This window comes from Atractosteus spatula, assembly GCF_055471065.1.
Source record: "Atractosteus spatula isolate fAtrSpa1 chromosome 10 unlocalized genomic scaffold, fAtrSpa1.hap1 SUPER_10_unloc_1, whole genome shotgun sequence".
Lineage (NCBI taxonomy): Eukaryota > Metazoa > Chordata > Actinopteri > Semionotiformes > Lepisosteidae > Atractosteus > Atractosteus spatula.
In genome coordinates this window covers 3309043-3327361 of record NW_028296612.1, presented here as the reverse complement: position 1 = coordinate 3327361, position 18319 = coordinate 3309043, and the positions used below count along the sequence as shown (strand labels likewise).

The following is an 18319-nucleotide window of genomic DNA, read 5'->3' as shown; positions in this document are numbered from 1 at the left end:
GCCCTGCCTTAAAGACCCCTGGAGACTCTGCAGACACACACACACTGACCCCTCCAGGACCAGGACTGGACAGCCCTGCTTTAAAGACCCTTGGAGACTCTGCAGACACACACACACTGACCCCTCCAGGACCAGGACTGGACAGCCCTGCTTTAAAGACCCCTGGAGACTCTGCAGACACACACACACTGACCCCTCTAGGACCAGGACTGGACAGCCCTGCTTTAAAGACCCCTGGAGACTCTGCAGACACACACACACACACTGACCCCTCCAGGAGCAGGACTGGACAGCCCTGCTTTAAAGACCCCTGGAGACTCTGCAGACACACACACACTGACCCCTCCAGGACCAGGACTGGACAGCCCTGCTTTAAAGACCCCTGGAGACTCTGCAGACACACACACACACACTGACCCCTCCAGGACCAGGACTGGACAGCCCTGCTTTAAAGACCCCTGGAGACTCTGCAGACACACACACACACACACACACACACTGACCACTCCAGGAGCAGGACTAGAAACCCATGGACTAAACCTAAGCTCTGGTGTATTGTTTGTATCACAATCCAACACGTTTTTTTTTCCAGCTGGCTCCGATTCCCAGTCCGGAAAAAAAAGTCTAGTCTGTGCCAGTCCTGTCTGAAGCCAGGTGCGCTTTTGAAAACAAATTTCTCCAGGGCTGTCCCAGCTTGTCTGGATGTGCCCCGTCTCCTTGGAGGCTGGGCGAATGTCTCATTGGCGTTCGTGCTTCTGCAAGTTTGATTCCTCGGAGTGAAAGCCAGAGACGAGGACGCTCGGCGCTTGCAGGACAGCCGGAACGGGACAGCCAGCGCAGACGCGACGCCACGCCGCGGCGATGGAGCTCCCGGCGATATTCGCGGTTCTGCTCACAGGAGAAGTCGTTGCTGCCAGTAGGTTTCACCTTCTTCTTTTCCCAGCCCAGCTATTTGGTCTGGCGTTGTTTCGAGAAGGACTGTAATATCAATCATGTGTGGGACGCTCCCTTCAGACTGGAGAGACTCAGTTCCTCCAGCCTGTCAGTGTGAGACACTCCCTTCAGACTGGAGAGACTCAGTTCCTCCAGCCTGTCAGGGTGGGACGCTCCCTTCAGACTGAAGAGACTCAGTTCCTCCAGCCTGTCGGTGTGGGACGCTCCCTTCAGACTGAAGAGACTCAGCTCCTCCAGCCTGTCGGTGCGGGACGCTCCCTTCAGACTGAAGAGACTCAGTTCCTCCAGCCTGTCAGTGTGGGACGCTCCCTTCAGACTGGAGAGACTCAGTTCCTCCAGCCTGTCGGTGCGGGACGCTCCCTTCAGACTGAAGAGACTCAGTTCCTCCAGCCTGTCAGTGTGGGACGCTCCCTTCAGACTGGAGAGACTCAGTTCCTCCAGCCTGTCGGTGCGGGACGCTCCCTTCAGACTGAAGAGACTCAGTTCCTCCAGCCTGTCGGTGTGGGACGCTCCCTTCAGACTGGAGAGACTCATGTAATGTTTCATAGCCGTTCAGGGACGCCAAATATGTAACGTTGTGGCTCTCTGAAGGCACCAGTTCTGTAGGGTTTGGGCATTTACTGAGACAATTATCAATTGTAGCAGTAAATCACAAAGTTGATTCTTTTGATGGCTTTAGAATCCAACCATGCGACATAACTCAAACAACGCACACGCACAGGTACTAATACACGAGGATACATTTATTAATACATAGAATATGCATGTAAACCTAACAGATCTTATCGAGAGGGTTATCAGAATACAAAAGATATATATTCAATCAGTTACAAAGAGTTACACATATCAAGAGGACATACGTTCAGTATATCATTCATTAAGACCGTTTCGTAAATGAACTTGGTTATAACTTCTACATTAGATACTCAAAACAAGTACATAACTCTTAGGAATTAAATTGATATCAACTGGTTGGGATAACAATTGAATTCTCGAGCTGTAATGCATTGAAGTTGAATACTCATCCAATCTTTGGGGATTCAGATCTCCTGCGGGCACAAAGAAACAAGCTTGCGACGGTGCGCTGCAGATGCTCACTGACCGGCTAGTTAGTGTTGGCTTTAACTAGCAAAGTTTGTGCACAGGAGAAAAGATGACTGTGGATCCCAGCAAGTCAGGAAGAGGACCGGTTCGTTCCTGGTGAAGAGCTAGTTCTGAATAGTGATTCAGCTGTCCACAGTTCCGACCTGTTCACAAGGCTTGCTGCTGGTGCTAACCTCGGGTGGATCCTCTGGTTATTCTCTGGCAACCTCCGCTCTAGACTCTTAGAACAGAGGAAAGTTCTGGCACTCGGACACACTGGCCGTTCCATGGTGGTCCGGGCTGAGTCTCAGGATGGTCAGGAGGCGCGCTGCGAGAATGTCCTGCCCTTGGGAGCCTTCTGCTCCTGGGCCGTCCTGCCCTGGAATTCTCCTTTGAATTCCCTTTAGAAAAGTCCACAGAAGTCTCACTGAATCTCTTCTGAATCTCCAGGCCTGTGTTGCCTGTTTTTACCTGGAGGAACTTCAGCTCGTTGATTGGCTGAAAGTTCCATGGGCATCAGAGTCCCACGTGGGTTACTCAGCCCTACCAGTCCCTGATTGGTTGATCAAGGTGAGATATGAGTCACTTACTCCTGACATCTAGGAATGCAGTCCAGATGTCCATCTGGCACTCCCTAGACAGATAGGTGCCAATGGATGACCATTGATCATGATAGCCAGACTTAGCTAAGTGCATCCCCCTTTGGGAGCTGTCCTAGGAAACCTTAAATCACCCTGCACTAATGGGCTCTCTGTGGCTGCTCCACAGAGATGAACAGAGAAATGGGGCCTCATTTGGGAAGCTCAGAAACACTTAATTCTGCCTTATTATTAAGCCTCGCCGCTACACTCAGTTCCTCCAGCCTGTCGGTGCGGGACGCTCCCTTCAGACTGGAGAGACTCAGTTCCTCCAGCCTGTCAGTGTGGGACGCTCCCTTCAGACTAAAGAGACTCAGTTCCTCCAGCCTGTCAGTGCGGGACGCTCCCTTCAGACTGGAGAGACTCAGTTCCTCCAGCCTGTCAGTGCGGGACGCTCCCTTCAGACTGAAGAGACTCAGTTCCTCCAGCCTGTCGGTGTGGGAGGCTCCCTTCAGACTGAAGAGACTCAGTTCCTCCAGCCTGTCGGTGTGGGACGCTCCCTTCAGACTGAAGAGACTCAGTTCCTCCAGCCTGTCAGTGCGGGACGCTCCCTTCAGACTGAAGAGACTCAGTTCCTCCAGCCTGTCGGTGCGGGACGCTCCCTTCAGACTGAAGAGACCCAGTTCCTCGAGCCTGTCGGTGTGGGACGCTCCCTGCAGACTAAAGAGACCCAGTTCCTCGAGCCTGTCGGTGTGGGACCCTCCCTTCAGACGAAAGAGACTCAGTTCCTTCAGTCTGTCAATATGTTTTCTACAACCTAGTGATTAAAAGTCTACACAGCTTTGTAAATGAGGCCCTACTACTGCATAATACAGTTAACCCAAAAGACCCCTGGCTCTGAATTCAAGACCTTTAACTCTCTATCCCAGCATTCTGTCTGTCTTGTTGCTCTCGAGACGATCTGCCCCTGTTGTGAAATTTGCCCGGGGGGGGGCGGGAGGAGATGGGAAAGTCTTTTTTGATCTTCCTCCACAACAGAAGCGGACGGAAAAACTCTCGTGCTGCCCACTGCACGAGGAGCTTGCGGGCTCGGAAAACTGGGGCGTCTGTGCTTGGTTCAGGGGGTTTAGGACCGAGCACCACTGAGACAAGACTCCCCCCTTGACTTTCAATTCCAGGGACGCTGTGGGATGTCCATTGTGGGCTCTCGGGGGTCTGTCTCTGTCTCTGATGCACCGCTAGAAAACAAACCCACCTTTTAGGGAAAAGGGCTTGAACAAAACACAGCCGCCCTTTGCTGCCGTGTTGCTGCAGTCTGAAAGCAGAAGGCAGGTTTTAATTGTCTCTCTGCGGGTCTGGACCAAAAAACTCCTGGAATCGTCGTGTCACTCGATAACCTGGGGGTCTGGCTGAGGCCGTGTGAAAGAACTTGCTTGCCGGCTTCCGACAGGGAGATGAAAAGACAGAAAATCAGATCCCGGGACAGGCAGGAGCTTGTGTTGTTAAGGTTGAACGTTGAAAAGGTGTGCTCTGCTTTTTCGAAGTCAGAGCTTCGTGCCCGACCCAGTCTCGGGCCCCGATTGGATCCTGACGGGAGGTTCTGGCTGTGTTTATATCTATTTCAGACGAGGTTCAGATACAGAACCTTAACAAACTGCAAAGATACAGGACAGGACGGTTTAACATGGGAAAAAAAAAAACAGATCGCATTTTAAATTAAGATCCGTCTGACACTGTAGGACAAGGCGATTTTCCCAATCTTTCGGAATATCCAGGCTGGGGTGCTGTCTGTGGGGAGTTTGCATGTTCTCCATGGCTTCGCTGGTACTCTGTCTTCTTAAGAAGCTGTTGAGTTAATGGGCTTCTGGGAAAACTGGCCCTGGTGTGTGTGTGTGTGTCCTGTGATGGACTGGTGTCCTGTCCAGGGTGTGTGAGTGTGTGTGTGTCCTGTGATGGACTGGTGTCCTGTCCAGGGTGTGTGTGTGTCCTGTGATGGACTGGTGTCCTGTCCAGGGTGTGTGAGTGTGTGTGTGTCCTGTGATGGACTGGTGTCCTGTCCAGGGTGTGTGAGTGTGTGTGTGTGTCCTGTGATGGACTGGTGTCCTGTCCAGGGTGTGTGTGTGTGTGTGTCCTGTGATGGACTGGTGTCCTGTCCAGGGTGTGTGAGTGTGTGTGTGTGTCCTGTGATGGACTGGTGTCCTGTCCAGGGTGTGTGTGTGTGTGTGTCCTGTGATGGACTGGTGTCCTGTCCAGGGTGTGTGAGTGTGTGTGTGTGTGTCCTGTGATGGACTGGTGTCCTGTCCAGGGTGTGTGTGTGTGTGTGTCCTGTGATGGACTGGTGTCCTGTCCAGGGTGTGTGAGTGTGTGTGTGTGTCCTGTGATGGACTGGTGTCCTGTCCAGGGTGTGTGTGTGTCCTGTGATGGAGGGTTGTAGGTATGTTCACAAGAGAAGCTCCATTTCGCACATCAGAGATATTTCAGACCTAGAATATTTTTACTAGAGAGGAAAATCAGACACACCCGAGTTCTCGTCCTGCGAGTGTCAGCAAGCTGAGGCTCCGCTGGGCCAGTGCTGATAGACGAGCCGATTCCTGGCACACAGCTTCCCTGGAAACCTGGGATTTCTCTCTGCCACCCCAGGCATGCACTCCATGTCCTGGTCCTTCACGCTGACAACAGAAGCCGCGTGGGTCCCAAAGTTCGTGGTCGTGGGGTATCTGGATGGCCTGCCCATGGAGTACTACGACAGCAGCCACAGGAGGGTCGTGTCTCGACGGCACTGGCGCCCGGACCTGGGCAACGCGGAGAACGAGGAGGAAAAGAAAAGAGCAGCCGAACACACTTACGAATCTATGTTTGAAAAACTGCAGCTCGCGATGAAGCACTTTAACCACAGTGGAGGTGAGTGACCAGACATTGGTATGTCCTCCATTATGCATTCACACATTTTTTTTCCAGAAGCAGAATTATATAAGATGGGTCACCAATGAGAGCGGGCCATTTAGTCCATCTGTCCTGCTTGGTAGTTATTTAATCCCAGGATCTCACCCAGCTGTGTCTGGAGAGAAGCCAGGGTATCGGCTTCAACCACAGGGCTGGGCAGCTTGTTCCACACCCCCACCACCCTCTGTGTACAGAAGAGCCTCCTGTCCTGCCTGTAGGAGCTCACCCAGCTGTGTCTGTGTGAGAGAAGACAGGGTATCGGCTTCAACCACAGGGCTGGGCAGCTTGTTCCCCACCTCCACCCCCCTCTGTGTACAGGAGAGCCCCCTGTCCTGACTGGAGGAGCTCATCCAGCTGTGTCTGGAGAGAAGCCAGGGTATCAGCTGCAACCACACGGCTGGGCAGCTTGTTCCACACCCCTGCCACCCTCTGTGTACAGAAGAGCCTCCTGTCCTGACTGGAGGAGCTCACCCAGCTGTGTCTGGAGAGAAGCCAGGGTATCGGCTTCAACCACAGGGCTGGGCAGCTTGTTCCACACCCCCACCACCCTCTGTGTACAGAAGAGCCTCCTGTCCTGACTGGAGGAGCTCACCCAGCTGTGTCTGTGTGAGAGAAGACAGGGTATCGGCTTCAACCACAGGGCTGGGCAGCTTGTTCCCCACCCCCGCCACTCTCTGTGTACAGGAGAGCCTCCTGTTCTCAGTTTTAACACGACTTCCCTGCAGTTTCCACTTGTGCTCTCTGGTTCCTGTTTCACACATTCCCGGACCTCAGGGATATCCGGCCCTGACAGGGTGAAGGAACTGGAGCTGTTTAAGAACTGGAGGGGACTTTAGACGCATATTCAACTTTCTGAAAAAAACACATCGACAAAGTCAGAGAAGAGAAATTCTCGAGATTAACACTGAACCTCAAGGTACAAGTGTTTAATGCATGGAAGTACTTAAATCTGACTCCAGGTGGTGTTTCTTTACACAGAGGGTGGTGGGAGTGTGGAACAAGCTTCTTTCAGGACATGCCTGGACTAGATACTCAAATGAATTGGCGTTTGCGTGTTTCTTGACAGTGGGTGTGGAACTAATGCCTTCGCTAAAGAAGGGGTTCTCTGGGAGAGACACAGACTAACACTTAATGAGAAGCAGGGAGTATAGGACATAGAAAAACAACTGTCACATGCACATGTATAGAACATAAAAAAGCCCCTTTAGGCCAAACAACACAGAAAGGCAGATAGGGACAGTTCCTGTGCGCTCAAGAATAATTAGATCTTTCTTCAGTGAAAGAGTGAAGAGCTTCACTTATATAGCGCCTTGCCGGACCCTCCCCTCAGAGCTCTTCCCAGGTCAGGAGGATACCCTCCAGCGCCCCCAGTGTGCAGCCCCCACCTGGATGATGCTCCAGTCCGCTCAGCACACAGCAGCTCTCGGTGGGGAGGAGAGCAGAGGGATGGAGCCAGTTCAGAGAGGGGGGTTATTAGGAATTAGGCCAGGACACTGGGGTAACACCCCTACTCTTCTCGAGAGACACCCTGGGATTGTTAATGAGCACAGAGAGTCAGGACCTCGGTTTTACATCTCATGTGAAGGACGGCGCCTGTTTACAGTCCAGTGTCCCCGTCACTGTACTGAGGCATCAGGACCCACACAGACTGCAGGGTGAGAGCGCCCCCTGCTGGCCCCACTCACCCCTCTCCCAGCAGCAGCCTCAGCTCTCCCAGGAGTCTCCCCTCCAGGTACTGGCCAGGCTCACACCTGCTGGGCTCCAGTGGGGGGGCTGCCCATTGTGAGTTGCAGGGTGGTATGGCCGATCTGTGTTTATCTATGTGTGTGTGTGTGTGACAGGTCTGCACACTTACCAGAGACAGGCTGCCTGTGAGCTCAGCGACAACGGCACACAGCTGTTTCACGCCCGGGACGCCTATGATGGTCAAGATCTCCTCCAATACAATATAACCCACTTCCGCTGGGATCCTCTGGTGCCCGAATTAAAGAACAACGAGGCTCTGCTGAGGTCTGACCAAATCGAGCAGAAGGTTTTCTACCAGCCACTGTGCATCCAGGTCCTGAAGAGCTACCTGGAGCAGGAGAAGGACAGACCTGTGATGAGAGGTACAGGATGTGCACCACTTAGAATGACAGACTGTGTCTGTTCTCCATCAGACACAGGGGGCAATTTCCCATCTACATCACCCCATAGTGCTGATTAGCTGTGTCCTTTTCCCTGGCAAGACTTCATGTAGCTACAGTGAAAAGCTAAAGGACGAGTACTAGTCCATCCATTTATCTGCTATCCACTTTATCCAGTACAGGGTCACAGGGCAGGGTAGAGCAATCCATCACAGACACAGCCTCTCTCACACCAGAAGCCCAGAAGCCCGTTAACCCACCAGCGTGTCTCTGGACTGTGGGAGGAAACCGGAGCCTTCAGAGGAAACCCGCTTGAACACAGGGAGAACATGCAAACTCCACACAGACAGCACCCCAGAAATTGAACCCAGGGCCAATGGAATGGGCCAATTGAACACAACAAATGTCGATTGTGAGATTGTGAAATAATACGCAGAAACAAAACCTCAAACGCCATACTTTTGCCTCCTATTAGTCTTTTGATTCGAAACACAAATTTCATTATTTCACTGCAAAAATGGACAAACGTCCCTCTACTGTCCCAGGACTTTTGATTTTTAGAGTGTTTTCTGCCTCTTTCACTGTCACCACAGTTGGGAATCATAGGTAAAGAGTCGATGCCCCTCTCAGCTCTGATCTACTGCTCCTCTTCCTCCGCAGTCAAGCCCAGGGTCCGGGTCTTCCAGAAGACATCCGCCCTCTCTGGGGGGACGGAGGTGACCTGCCTGGCCACCGGCTTCTACCCCCGGGCCCTGGAGCTGAGCCTGCTGAGAGACGGGCGTCCCGTCCCGGAGCAGGAGCTGACGGGGGGGGAGGTGCTGCCCAACGGAGACGGGACCTACCAGCTGAGGAAGAGCCTGGCGCTCAGCGAGGAGGAGGAGGAGGAGGAGCGCCGAGAGAGACACCGCTACTCCTGCAGGGTCCAGCACAGCGGCCTGGACAACAGGCTGGAGGTGGACTGGGGTGAGAGAGAGATCCTCTGTCCAGCTGGAGCAGGGCTTCAGGGCAGAACAGACATTCGGCTGTTTGGCTCAGCTCTGCAGGTTCCTCGTGGACATTGTGACACATAATCGTGTGAATCTAAACCACTAGACTCTAGACTGTGGACAGGAAACAGAGCATATTCAATCACACCCCAGAAACAGTCACAGACACACATTCCCAACTAGAGCTCATGGAGTCGGGCTCATTCTTCCCCCCTGCTGTGTTGACAGAACCGGAACCCGACCTGGACACTGGGCTCATCGCTGGGGTAGTGATCGGGGTCCTGATTGTGGCTCTGGTGCTGCCCGTCGCCGCCTGTGTCCTCTGGAGGAAGAAAGGACGAGGTGAGAGAGGGAGAGAGGTGTGGAGATCAGTGTGTACAGCAGGGCTGGGAGAGGCAGGAGAAAACGTCATGACCTTCTGCAGGAGTCACTCAGTCTGCAGGGAATCAGAGCTGCTCTCTGTGAATGTACACAGTGGAGATTCACCTGACAGCCCTTTAGACAGAGCACAGCTCAGAGCAGAGCAGAGCGCTGCTGTCTCACTGACGACAATCTGTGTTTTTACATCCTAGGAGCCTGTAGGAGGTCTGACGTCATGTAAACTGAGGCCCAGGGTGAGTGTGAGATCAACTGACTGGAGGGATGTGATGACATATAAGTTATCTGGTGTGGTACTCGTCTGGCAGTTTATTACAGTAAGATAGACACAAAGAGTGGTGGGGGTGTGGAACAAGCTGCCCAGCCAGGTTGTTGAACCCGATGCTCTCTGACCTCTCTGTGACCTCTGACCTCTCCCTCTCGTGTCTTCCAGGACAAGAACAAGAGTGACCCGTCATCAAACAGCTCTGGTCCCTAGAGAGGCCGTACGGACTGAAAGGGGAGTTCTGCAGAGTGTATACAGAGATCTCGCAGGGCCTGAATCCTTTATAACAGAATTAATCACTGTGGGGCTGGGTTTCTTTGGTCATTTTTATCAGCTACACTGCATAGATTTGATCATCAAAAAAAAAATGAAATCACATCTTAAGAAAGTGAATAACTAATAACGAACTTTTTTTGTGCCGCAATCCTGGAAGTGACGATAACAGCTGCACTTCCAAGGTTGTAAATAATAATAATAAAAATGTAAATCCTTGTTGGCCTGTCAGTATGTGGCTTTATTGTTGATTCTGGATATTTAATAATGTTGTATGAATGCACATTGACGTGTTTCAGGTGCCTTTTCCTGTAGCAGTGGTTCATGCTGTTGATTCAATACTGTTAACCTGACAGGATATACAGAGATACAGGAGGGTCTCCAGAGACCAGATATTTTTCCCTACAGTGGCCACCAGGGGGAGCTGATGTACGGTTTTTCCTGTGTTTATTGCTTGAGCACAGCGCTTCGTTGAGAGGGTCTCTGTGAGCTTTGTACACACCTTTCCTGAAGCTGCAGTATTTTATAAGGTGGACATTCAGAACTGATGTGAACTGGACTGGAGGGCCGCTGGGCACGATGGCTACTATGTCATTCTGTGCGACGACCTTCAGTAACCAACCGTGTTAAAGAAGTCCAGGCGGGCACACTCACACACCCTGGACAGGACACCAGTCCATCACAGGACACACACACACTCACACACCCTGGACAGGACACCAGTCCATCACAGGACACACACACACTCACACACCCTAGACAGGACACCAGTCCATCACAGGACACACACACACTCACACACCCTGGACAGGACACCAGTCCATCACAGGACACACACACACACTCACACACCCTGGACAGGACACCAGTCCATCACAGGACACACACACACACTCACACACCCTGGACAGGACACCAGTCCATCACAGGACACACACACACACTCACACACCCTGGACAGGACACCAGTCCATCACAGGACACACACACACACTCACACACCCTGGACAGGACACCAGTCCATCACAGGACACACACACACACTCACACACCCTGGACAGGACACCAGTCCATCACAGGACACAGACTCACACACCCTGCCGGTACCATCCGAATGGCTCAGTAGGACCACAGAGTGCGGATCAAGCAAAATGTGGGTTCAACACGCGCGCCGATACCTCTCCTATACATCGAATGCCTTTTGCCGTCGCAGAAAGCGACAATTCCGCGATGCGTGGACCGACACCGTTTCGACTGTCGTACTTAATACATACGTATACAAATGAAGACATCGTAAAATAACAACGCCTAAACACCGCATTTCTGTCGGATGCGATCAAGAAACGTTCACCCCCGACGGTCTTCATCCTCGGGTCGGCAGCGCCTGACGCGCCCTTCCTCGACTGGCCCGGAATATCGTCACGCACGCAAGGCGCGCCCCCCCCCCCCCCCCCCTCCTCTCATGTCCCGTCTTTAAACGCGCCTGCAAGCGCCTGGTCCGCTCGGCTCGGCCGGTGTCGGAGAAGCTGCAGAGACGATCATGCGCCTGGCGTGCGCGCTGGCCCTCCTCTGCCTGCGGGGCGCGCTCTCGGCCGGTAAGCGCGCCGCCGCCGGTGTCTGTCCGCTTGCGCCGGGTCGCTCCCCCCCCCCTGTGAAGCCCGTCCTTTCCAACGCCCGAATCCAACTTTTCCCCCTTCTGGGATAGGGGTGGGAAAGGCGCAGCTCGCGTGGGTGTGTGGGACGGAGACCGCGATGTTCCCGGAGAAGCCAGGCGGTTGTGACCGAAGCGGGGTTATAGATTCATTACCTACCGGGCTGTGCCGTGGCGCAGCGGGTGGCACTGTTGCCTCGCCGGGGGCTGGGACCCTGGGGGTGCTGTCTGTGTGGAGTCTGCATGGTCTCGCTGTGTCAGTGGGGGTGTCCTCCGGCTGCTCCGGTTTCCTGCGACAGTCCAGAGACGGGCAGGTGGGTTAAAGGGGTGTGTCCTGTGATGGACTGGTGTCCTGTCCAGGGTGTGTGAGTGTGTGTGTGTGTCCTGTGATGGACTGGTGTCCTGTCCAGGGTGTGTGAGTGTGTGTGTGTATGTCCTGTGATGGACTGGTGTCCTGTCCAGGGTGAGTGTGTGTGTGTCCTGTGATGGACTGGTGTCCTGTCCAGGGTGAGTGTGTGTGTATCCTGTGATGGACTGGTGTCCTGTCCAGGGTGTGTGTGTGTATCCTGTGATGGACTGGTGTCCTGTCCAGGGCGAACCCTGCCTTGTGCCTGTTGCTTGCTGGGACAGACGACTGGATAGTTTAATTTAGCAGAATGCTTGAAATCGGACTGGAGGTTTTTCTTCAGTTCATACGCTCAGGTTCACAGAATTAAGAGAGATGGACACTTTATTGATCCCGTGAGGGAAATTTGCAGGGCAACAGCAGCTTCACACAGACAACACAGCCACAGTGTGACGAATGATACAATAATAATAACACAATACAATCAGTACAGTGAGGGGGTGGCACTAACAGAGTTACTCACAGTCCAGGACACACAGAGAAACTAGAACAGAACAGTACGCAGAAAAATCGTATTGCACATATGAATGTAAATATAGATATATAATATAAATATAAATGTATTGCACGGGTACAATATTACGGTTGTAAACAGGAAAATAAAAAGAACAGATGTAGCAATTAAAGAATGAATACAAGGATGTATATATATTTAAATATTCTTATATAGAGGGGTATATGAGAAAAATACGAGTGTATAGGCATAGAACTGCTATCGGCGTGACAACAGAACAGCCCGACTCTGTAGTTCGTCATTTTCGGATGACGGCAGCGGTGACGTCCCCAGCGCGACTTGCCCGCTCGGTCCGACAGCCCCGGAAACGGGCTGAAGGAGTTGAGGGGAGACAGGGGGTGGGGGGAGACGGGGGGGGGGTAAGGGAAGAGGGAACCGAAACGGGGCTTTCGCAAGAGGCGTCTGCAAAACAAGTTTCTCTTGGGTTTTTTTTTTTGTCGCGTTGGCAAAACCGCGGGTGACGTTATCGGTGTGTGACGTCGAGCCGGCGGCGGGCGACGGCGCCCTTTGATCGCACGTGTGCCCCCTCCACCGGGCTCGCGGGCACACCTGCGGGGGGCTCCTTCCGGCGCAGCCCGGAAGCGCACCTGGCGGCGCCCCGCGAGGCGCCAACCGAGCTGGCAGCGAGGCGCGCGGAGGCGTGATGAAAGCGCTCGATGAAAAAGCTGAGCTCAGCTGCGGCGTGGAAACAGACCGGAAAAACAAAAAACCGCTTTTTCAACGTTTCTGTTCTCTGAGCCGCGAGAACACGTGTGAAACTGCGAAGCCCTGATGGGCTGATCTGTATTTCCTAATAAACTCGACATGCTGATCCATCTAACCACTTCTTCTAATTCATGGCTGTCAAGGAGCCAGAGTCAGTGCAGGACACTTCCTTCAGACTGAAGAGACTGTTCCTCCAGCCTGTCAGTGTGGGACACGCCCTTCAGACTGAAGAGACTCAGTTCCTCCAGCCTGTCAGTGCAGGACACTTCCTTCAGACTGAAGAGACTCAGTTCCTCCAGCCTGTCAGTGCAGGACACTTCCTTCAGACTGAAGAGACTCAGTTCCTCCAGCCTGTCAGTGTGGGACACTCCCTTCAGACTGAAGAGACTCAGTTCCTCCAGCCTGTCAGTGCAGGACACTTCCTTCAGACTGAAGAGACTCTGTTCCTCCAGCCTGTCAGTGCGGGACACTCCCTTCAGACTGAAGAGAGACAGTTCCTGCAGCCTGTCAGTGCGGGACGCTCCCTTCAGACTGGAGACTCAGTTCCTGCAGCCTGTCAGTGCAGGACACTCCCTTCGGACCAAAGAAACTCAGTTCCTCTGATGCTTCCTTCAGACTAAAGAGACTCAGTTCCTCTGAGGCTTCCTTTAGACTAAAGAGACTCAGTTCCTGCAGCCTGTCAGTGCGGGACACTTCCTTCAGACTGAAGAGACTCAGTTCCTCCAGCCTGTCAGTGTGGGACACCCCCTTCAGACTGAAGAGACTCAGTTTCTCCAGCCTGTCAGTGCGGGACACTCCCTTCAGACTGAAGAGACTCAGTTCCTGCAGCCTGTCAGTGCGGGACGCTCCCTTCAGACTGAAGAGACTCAGTTCCTGCAGCCTGTCAGTGCAGGACACTCCCTTCGGACTAAAGAGACTCAGTTCCTCCAGCCTGTCAGTGCGGGACACTCCCTTCAGACCAAAGAGACTCAGTTCCTCTGATGCTTCCTTTAGACTAAAGAGACTCAGTTCCTCCAGCTTGTCAGTGCGGGACACTCCCTTCAGCCTAGAGAGACTCAGTTCCTCCGGCCTGTCAGTGCAGGACACTCCCTTCAGACCAAAGAGACTCAGTTCCTCTGATGCTTCCTTTAGACTAAAAAGACTCAGTTCCTGCAGCCTGTCAGTGTGGGACACTCCCTTCAGACTGAAGAGACTCAGTTCCTCCAGCCTGTCAGTGTGGGACACTCCCTTCAGACTGAAGAGACTCAGTTCCTGCAGCCTGTCAGTGCGGGACGCTCCCTTCAGACTGAAGAGACTCAGTTCCTCCAGCCTGTCAGTGCGGGACACTCCCTTCAGACTAAAGAGACTCAGTTCCTCCAGCATGACCCTTCTCCCCGGACGGCATGAGGAGATGTAGGGATCAGGCGAGCCCAGAATCCCGTCTGTTTTCCAGGCAGGCACTCCCTGTGGTACCTCGGCACGCTGGTGGTGGGCAGCCCCGAGCTCCCCGAGCTGTCGGGGGTGGGCGTGGTGGACGGCGTGCAGGTGGAGTACTACGACAGCGCCGCGGGGCAGCTGGTGTCGCGGAGGCCCTGGCACCCGGGCGGCGGCACCTTCAAGGACGCCAAGGACAGGGAAGCGACCGTCCGCGACTTCCAGCGGGACATGAGGCGGAAGCTGGCGTACATGATGGCGCGCTTCAACCACAGCGCCGGTGGGTGTCGCTCGGCGGCATTACTTCTCCCGGACTGGTGATGGACTGGTGTCCTGTCCAGGGTGTGTGAGTGTGTGTGTCCTGTGATGGGCTGGTGTCCTGTCCAGGGTGTGTGTGAGTGTGTGTGTGTCCTGTGATGGACTGGTGTCCTGTCCAGGGTGTGTGTGAGTGTGTGTGTCCTGTGATGGACTGGTGTCCTGTCCAGGGTGTGTGAGTGTGTGTGTGTGTCCTGTAATGGACTGGTGTCCTGTCCAGGGTGTGTGAGTGTGTGTGTGTGTCCTGTAATGGACTGGTGTCCTGTCCAGGGTGTGTGAGTGTGTGTGTCCTGTGATGGACTGGTGTCCTGTCCAGGGTGTGTGAGTGTGTGTGTGTCCTGTGATGGACTGGTGTCCTGTCCAGGGTGTGTGAGTGTGTGTGTGTCCTGTGATGGACTGGTGTCCTGTCTAGGGTGTGTGAGTGTGTTGGTGTGTCCTGTGATGGACTGATGTCCTGTCAAGGGTGTGTGCCTCTTGCTTGCTGGGACAGACTCCAGCTCCCCTGTGACACACTACACTAATCAAAGAGCTCATCTCAGCCTACATTGCAGAACAGAAGTTGTCCGTGTCCTCCAGGTGTCCACACGTACCAGAGGATCAGCGGCTGTGAGCTGGACGAGAGTGGGGCCGCCCGCTTCAGGACAGCCGATGCCTACGACGGCCAGGGGGTGCTGACCTACGATATGGAGACCTTCAGCTACAGCCCCCTCGACCCCGGCGCCATCTACGACAAGCTCTTCCTGGAGGGCTATAAGATTGCGGTGATCAACGTCTACCAGCCCATGTGCCTGAAGCTGCTGAAGAGATACCTGGAGCAGGACGGTCATGTCCTGATGAGGAGAGGTGTGTCACAGTGAGCTCACCCAGCTGTGTCTGGAGAGGAGCCGGGGTATCGGCTTCAACCACAGGGCTGGGCAGCTTGTTCCCCACCCCCACCACCCTCTGTGTACAGGAGAGCCCCCTGTCCTGACTGGAGGAGCTCATCCAGCTGTGTCTGGAGAGAAGCCAGGGTATCGGCTTCAACCACAGGGCTGGGCAGCTTGTTCCCCACCCCCACCCCCCTCTGTGTACAGAAGAGCCTCCTGTCCTGACTGGAGGAGCTCACCCAGCTGTGTCTGGAGAGAAGCCGGGGTATCGGCTTCAACCACAGGGCTGGGCAGCTTGTTCCACACCCCTACCACTGTCTGAGTAAAGACGTTTCTCCAGTTCTACTTCTTCAGTGCTTTTCCATGTCCTTCAGGGGACCTCTTCTCTGCTCCTCTTCCTCCGCAGTCAAGCCCAGGGTCCGGGTCTTCCGGAAGACATCCGTCCTCTCTGGGGGGACGGAGGTCACCTGCCTGGCCACCGGCTTCTACCCCCGGGCCCTGGAGCTGAGCCTGCTGAGAGACGGGCGTCCCGTCCCGGAGCAGGAGCTGACGGGGGGGGAGGTGCTGCCCAACGGAGACGGGACCTACCAGCTGAGGAAGAGCCTGGCGCTCAGCGAGGAGGAGGAGGAGCGCCGAGAGAGACACCGCTACTCCTGCAGGGTCCAGCACAGCGGCCTGGACAACGGGCTGGAGGTGGACTGGGGTGAGAGAGAGATCCTCTGTCCAGCTGTCAGTCCTGGTCCAGGAGGGCTGGTACTCTATATCTGCGCAGGTCTGTCCTTCCTGGTCTTAACGACCCTGAATGGGTTCGTTATTGGCTTAATGAGACCCACTTAAAGGATGCCACCGGGCTTTCAGCTTTCCAGAGACGCGCGCGCACGCACGCACGCACACACACACACACACACAATGCACACACCAGCAAGGATGAGGACTGGACCGCCCTGACACTCAGTCTGCGACACAGGAGGACAGAAGACACTCCAAGACTACCAGCATTTCCCCTCCCACCTCTGCTAGGTGTACGCCACGCGCGCTACTGCACAGAGGCCTGACCGCCACCAGCAATCGCCGTCGTCATAAGGACCGCAGACTGTCGCACCCTGACGGAATAAGGCGCTATATGGAGACAGACTGCATTCAACGTCAACGGCACCAATGAAGCACAAACCACAGAATCTCTTGTGCTGTGTGTAGGGGGGCGACTTCACAGTGCTTGTGCAGGTGTGTGTGTGTGTGTGCTGCCCAAGGGCTCCCCCTAGTGGAAGGAGAAAGTAGGACGGCGTCACCGATATCCCCAGATCAGAGCCCAGGAAAACTCCAGCGCTTGCTGCACCTGAACGTCTGGCTTCTCCGTCCTCTTCTGACAGGTGAGGACCTCGAACCCGACGCGGGCTTCATCGCCGGGGTGGTGATCGTGGTCCTGGCTGTGGCTCTGGTGCTGCCCGTCGCTGCCTGTGTCCTCTGGAGGAAGAAAGGACGAGGTGAGAGAGGGAGAGAGGGGGCTGGAAAGAGAAGGGACTCGGGAAATTCAAAACCTCTTAAAGGCCATCTGAAATGTAACCGGCAACTGATACAGTGTAGCCAAGGCAGGAGTCATGTGATGATAAGACAATCCATCCATTATCCACACACAAGGCAGGGTTCACCCTGGACAGGACACCAGTCCATCACAGGACACACACACACACTCACACATCCTGGACAGGACACCAGTCCATCACAGGACACACACACTCACACACACCCTGGACAGGACACCAGTCCATCACAGGACACACACACTCACACACCCTGGAAAGGACATCAGTCCATCACAGGACACACACACACACTCACACACCCTGGACAGGACACCAGTCCATCACAGGACACACACACACTCACACACACCCTGGACAGGACACCAGTCCATCACAGGACACACACACTCACACACCCTGGAAAGGACATCAGTCCATCACAGGACACACACACACACTCACACACCCTGGACAGGACACCAGTCCATCACAGGACACACACTCACACACACCCTGGACAGGACACCAGTCCATCACAGGACACACACACACACACACCCTGGACAGGACAGCAGTCCATCACAGGACACACACACACACACACTCACACACCCTGGACAGGACACCAGTCCATCACAGGACACACACACACTCACACACACCCTGGACAGGACACCAGTCCATCACAGGACACACACACACAATCACACACCCTGGACAGGACACCAGTCCATTACAGGACACACACACACTCACACACCCTGGACAGGACACCAGTCCATCACAGGACACACACACACACCAATGCCAGTTTTCCCCCGAAGCCAAGTAACCCACCAGTTTGTCTCTGGACTGTGGGAGGAAACCCATGCTCATCAGGGGAGAACATGCAAACTCCACACAGACAGCACCCCCGGCCTGGAATCGCACCCAGGGCACGAGTGCTGCAAGGAACTGCAGCCAATCTGTGGCGCGAGAGAGGAGTGTGCTCTCGACCAGACGCCTTGCTCTGACCCCTCTCTGACCTGTCCGTGACCTCCGACCTCTCCTGTGGTGTCTTTCAGGAAAAGAACAGAGCGAGACGTCGTCCAACAGCTCTGGTCCCTGAAGAGGCCGTACGGACCGGGAGAGGGACTCTGCAGAGTGTGGACTGAACGCCTTTAGAGAGAGACGTCACACTGAGACATAATAAAACCACTGAAACGAACCACCGGCGTCGCGGGCTGTGGTTTCTGTCACGAAACGAGTCTCGTGTTCTGAGCGTGATTTCGACCGCGGTCTCCTGTGCGGTCTGTAGGTGGCGATATTGCTCCATCTTGTGAAGCCCGTTTGCTCTTCTC

At 54.3% G+C, this 18319-nt stretch overlaps 2 protein-coding genes and 1 long non-coding RNA gene across 3 annotated transcripts; 2 read left to right on the top strand and 1 right to left on the bottom strand.

The window, feature by feature from the left end:
- Positions 1 to 762: 762 nt before the first annotated feature.
- On the top strand, positions 763 to 9804 carry LOC148813455 (major histocompatibility complex class I-related protein 1-like). The gene is made up of 7 exons (XM_088908250.1): positions 763 to 916; positions 5256 to 5516; positions 7400 to 7666; positions 8345 to 8647; positions 8899 to 9012; positions 9243 to 9284; positions 9482 to 9804. The coding sequence occupies exons 1-6, from the start codon at positions 862 to 864 to the stop codon at positions 9269 to 9271; spliced, it is 1029 nt and encodes a 342-aa protein (XP_088764376.1). The 5' UTR covers positions 763 to 861; the 3' UTR covers positions 9272 to 9284; positions 9482 to 9804.
- LOC148813456 (uncharacterized) lies at positions 1679 to 8625 on the bottom strand. Its single transcript, XR_016086225.1, has 4 exons — positions 8527 to 8625; positions 7414 to 7632; positions 5136 to 5407; positions 1679 to 4269 (listed from the first exon to the last, which is right to left on the bottom strand). It is a non-coding gene; the product is annotated as an uncharacterized LOC148813456 (long non-coding RNA).
- A 1290-nt stretch (positions 9805 to 11094) lies between the features above and the next one.
- Positions 11095 to 18183, top strand: LOC148813454 (major histocompatibility complex class I-related protein 1-like). Its single transcript, XM_088908249.1, has 6 exons — positions 11095 to 11181; positions 14295 to 14555; positions 15167 to 15433; positions 15863 to 16159; positions 16827 to 16940; positions 18044 to 18183. The coding sequence occupies exons 1-6, from the start codon at positions 11127 to 11129 to the stop codon at positions 18085 to 18087; spliced, it is 1038 nt and encodes a 345-aa protein (XP_088764375.1). The 5' UTR covers positions 11095 to 11126; the 3' UTR covers positions 18088 to 18183.
- The last annotated feature ends 136 nt before the right edge of the window (positions 18184 to 18319 follow it).

Bases quoted from the DNA above. Each gene is read 5' to 3' on its own strand.
- LOC148813455 (XM_088908250.1), top strand. From the start codon at position 862: ATGGAGCTCCCGGCGATATTCGCGGTTCTGCTCACAGGAGAAGTCGTT. The intron at 917-5,255 runs GTAGGTTTCACC...CTGCCACCCCAG, and splicing joins AGGAGAAGTCGTTGCTGCCA to GCATGCACTCCATGTCCTGG. The intron at 8,648-8,898 runs GTGAGAGAGAGA...CTGTGTTGACAG, and splicing joins CAGGCTGGAGGTGGACTGGG to AACCGGAACCCGACCTGGAC.
- LOC148813454 (XM_088908249.1), top strand. From the start codon at position 11,127: ATGCGCCTGGCGTGCGCGCTGGCCCTCCTCTGCCTGCGGGGCGCGCTC. The intron at 14,556-15,166 runs GTGGGTGTCGCT...CGTGTCCTCCAG, and splicing joins GCGCTTCAACCACAGCGCCG to GTGTCCACACGTACCAGAGG. The intron at 16,941-18,043 runs GTGAGAGAGGGA...GGTGTCTTTCAG, and splicing joins CTGGAGGAAGAAAGGACGAG to GAAAAGAACAGAGCGAGACG.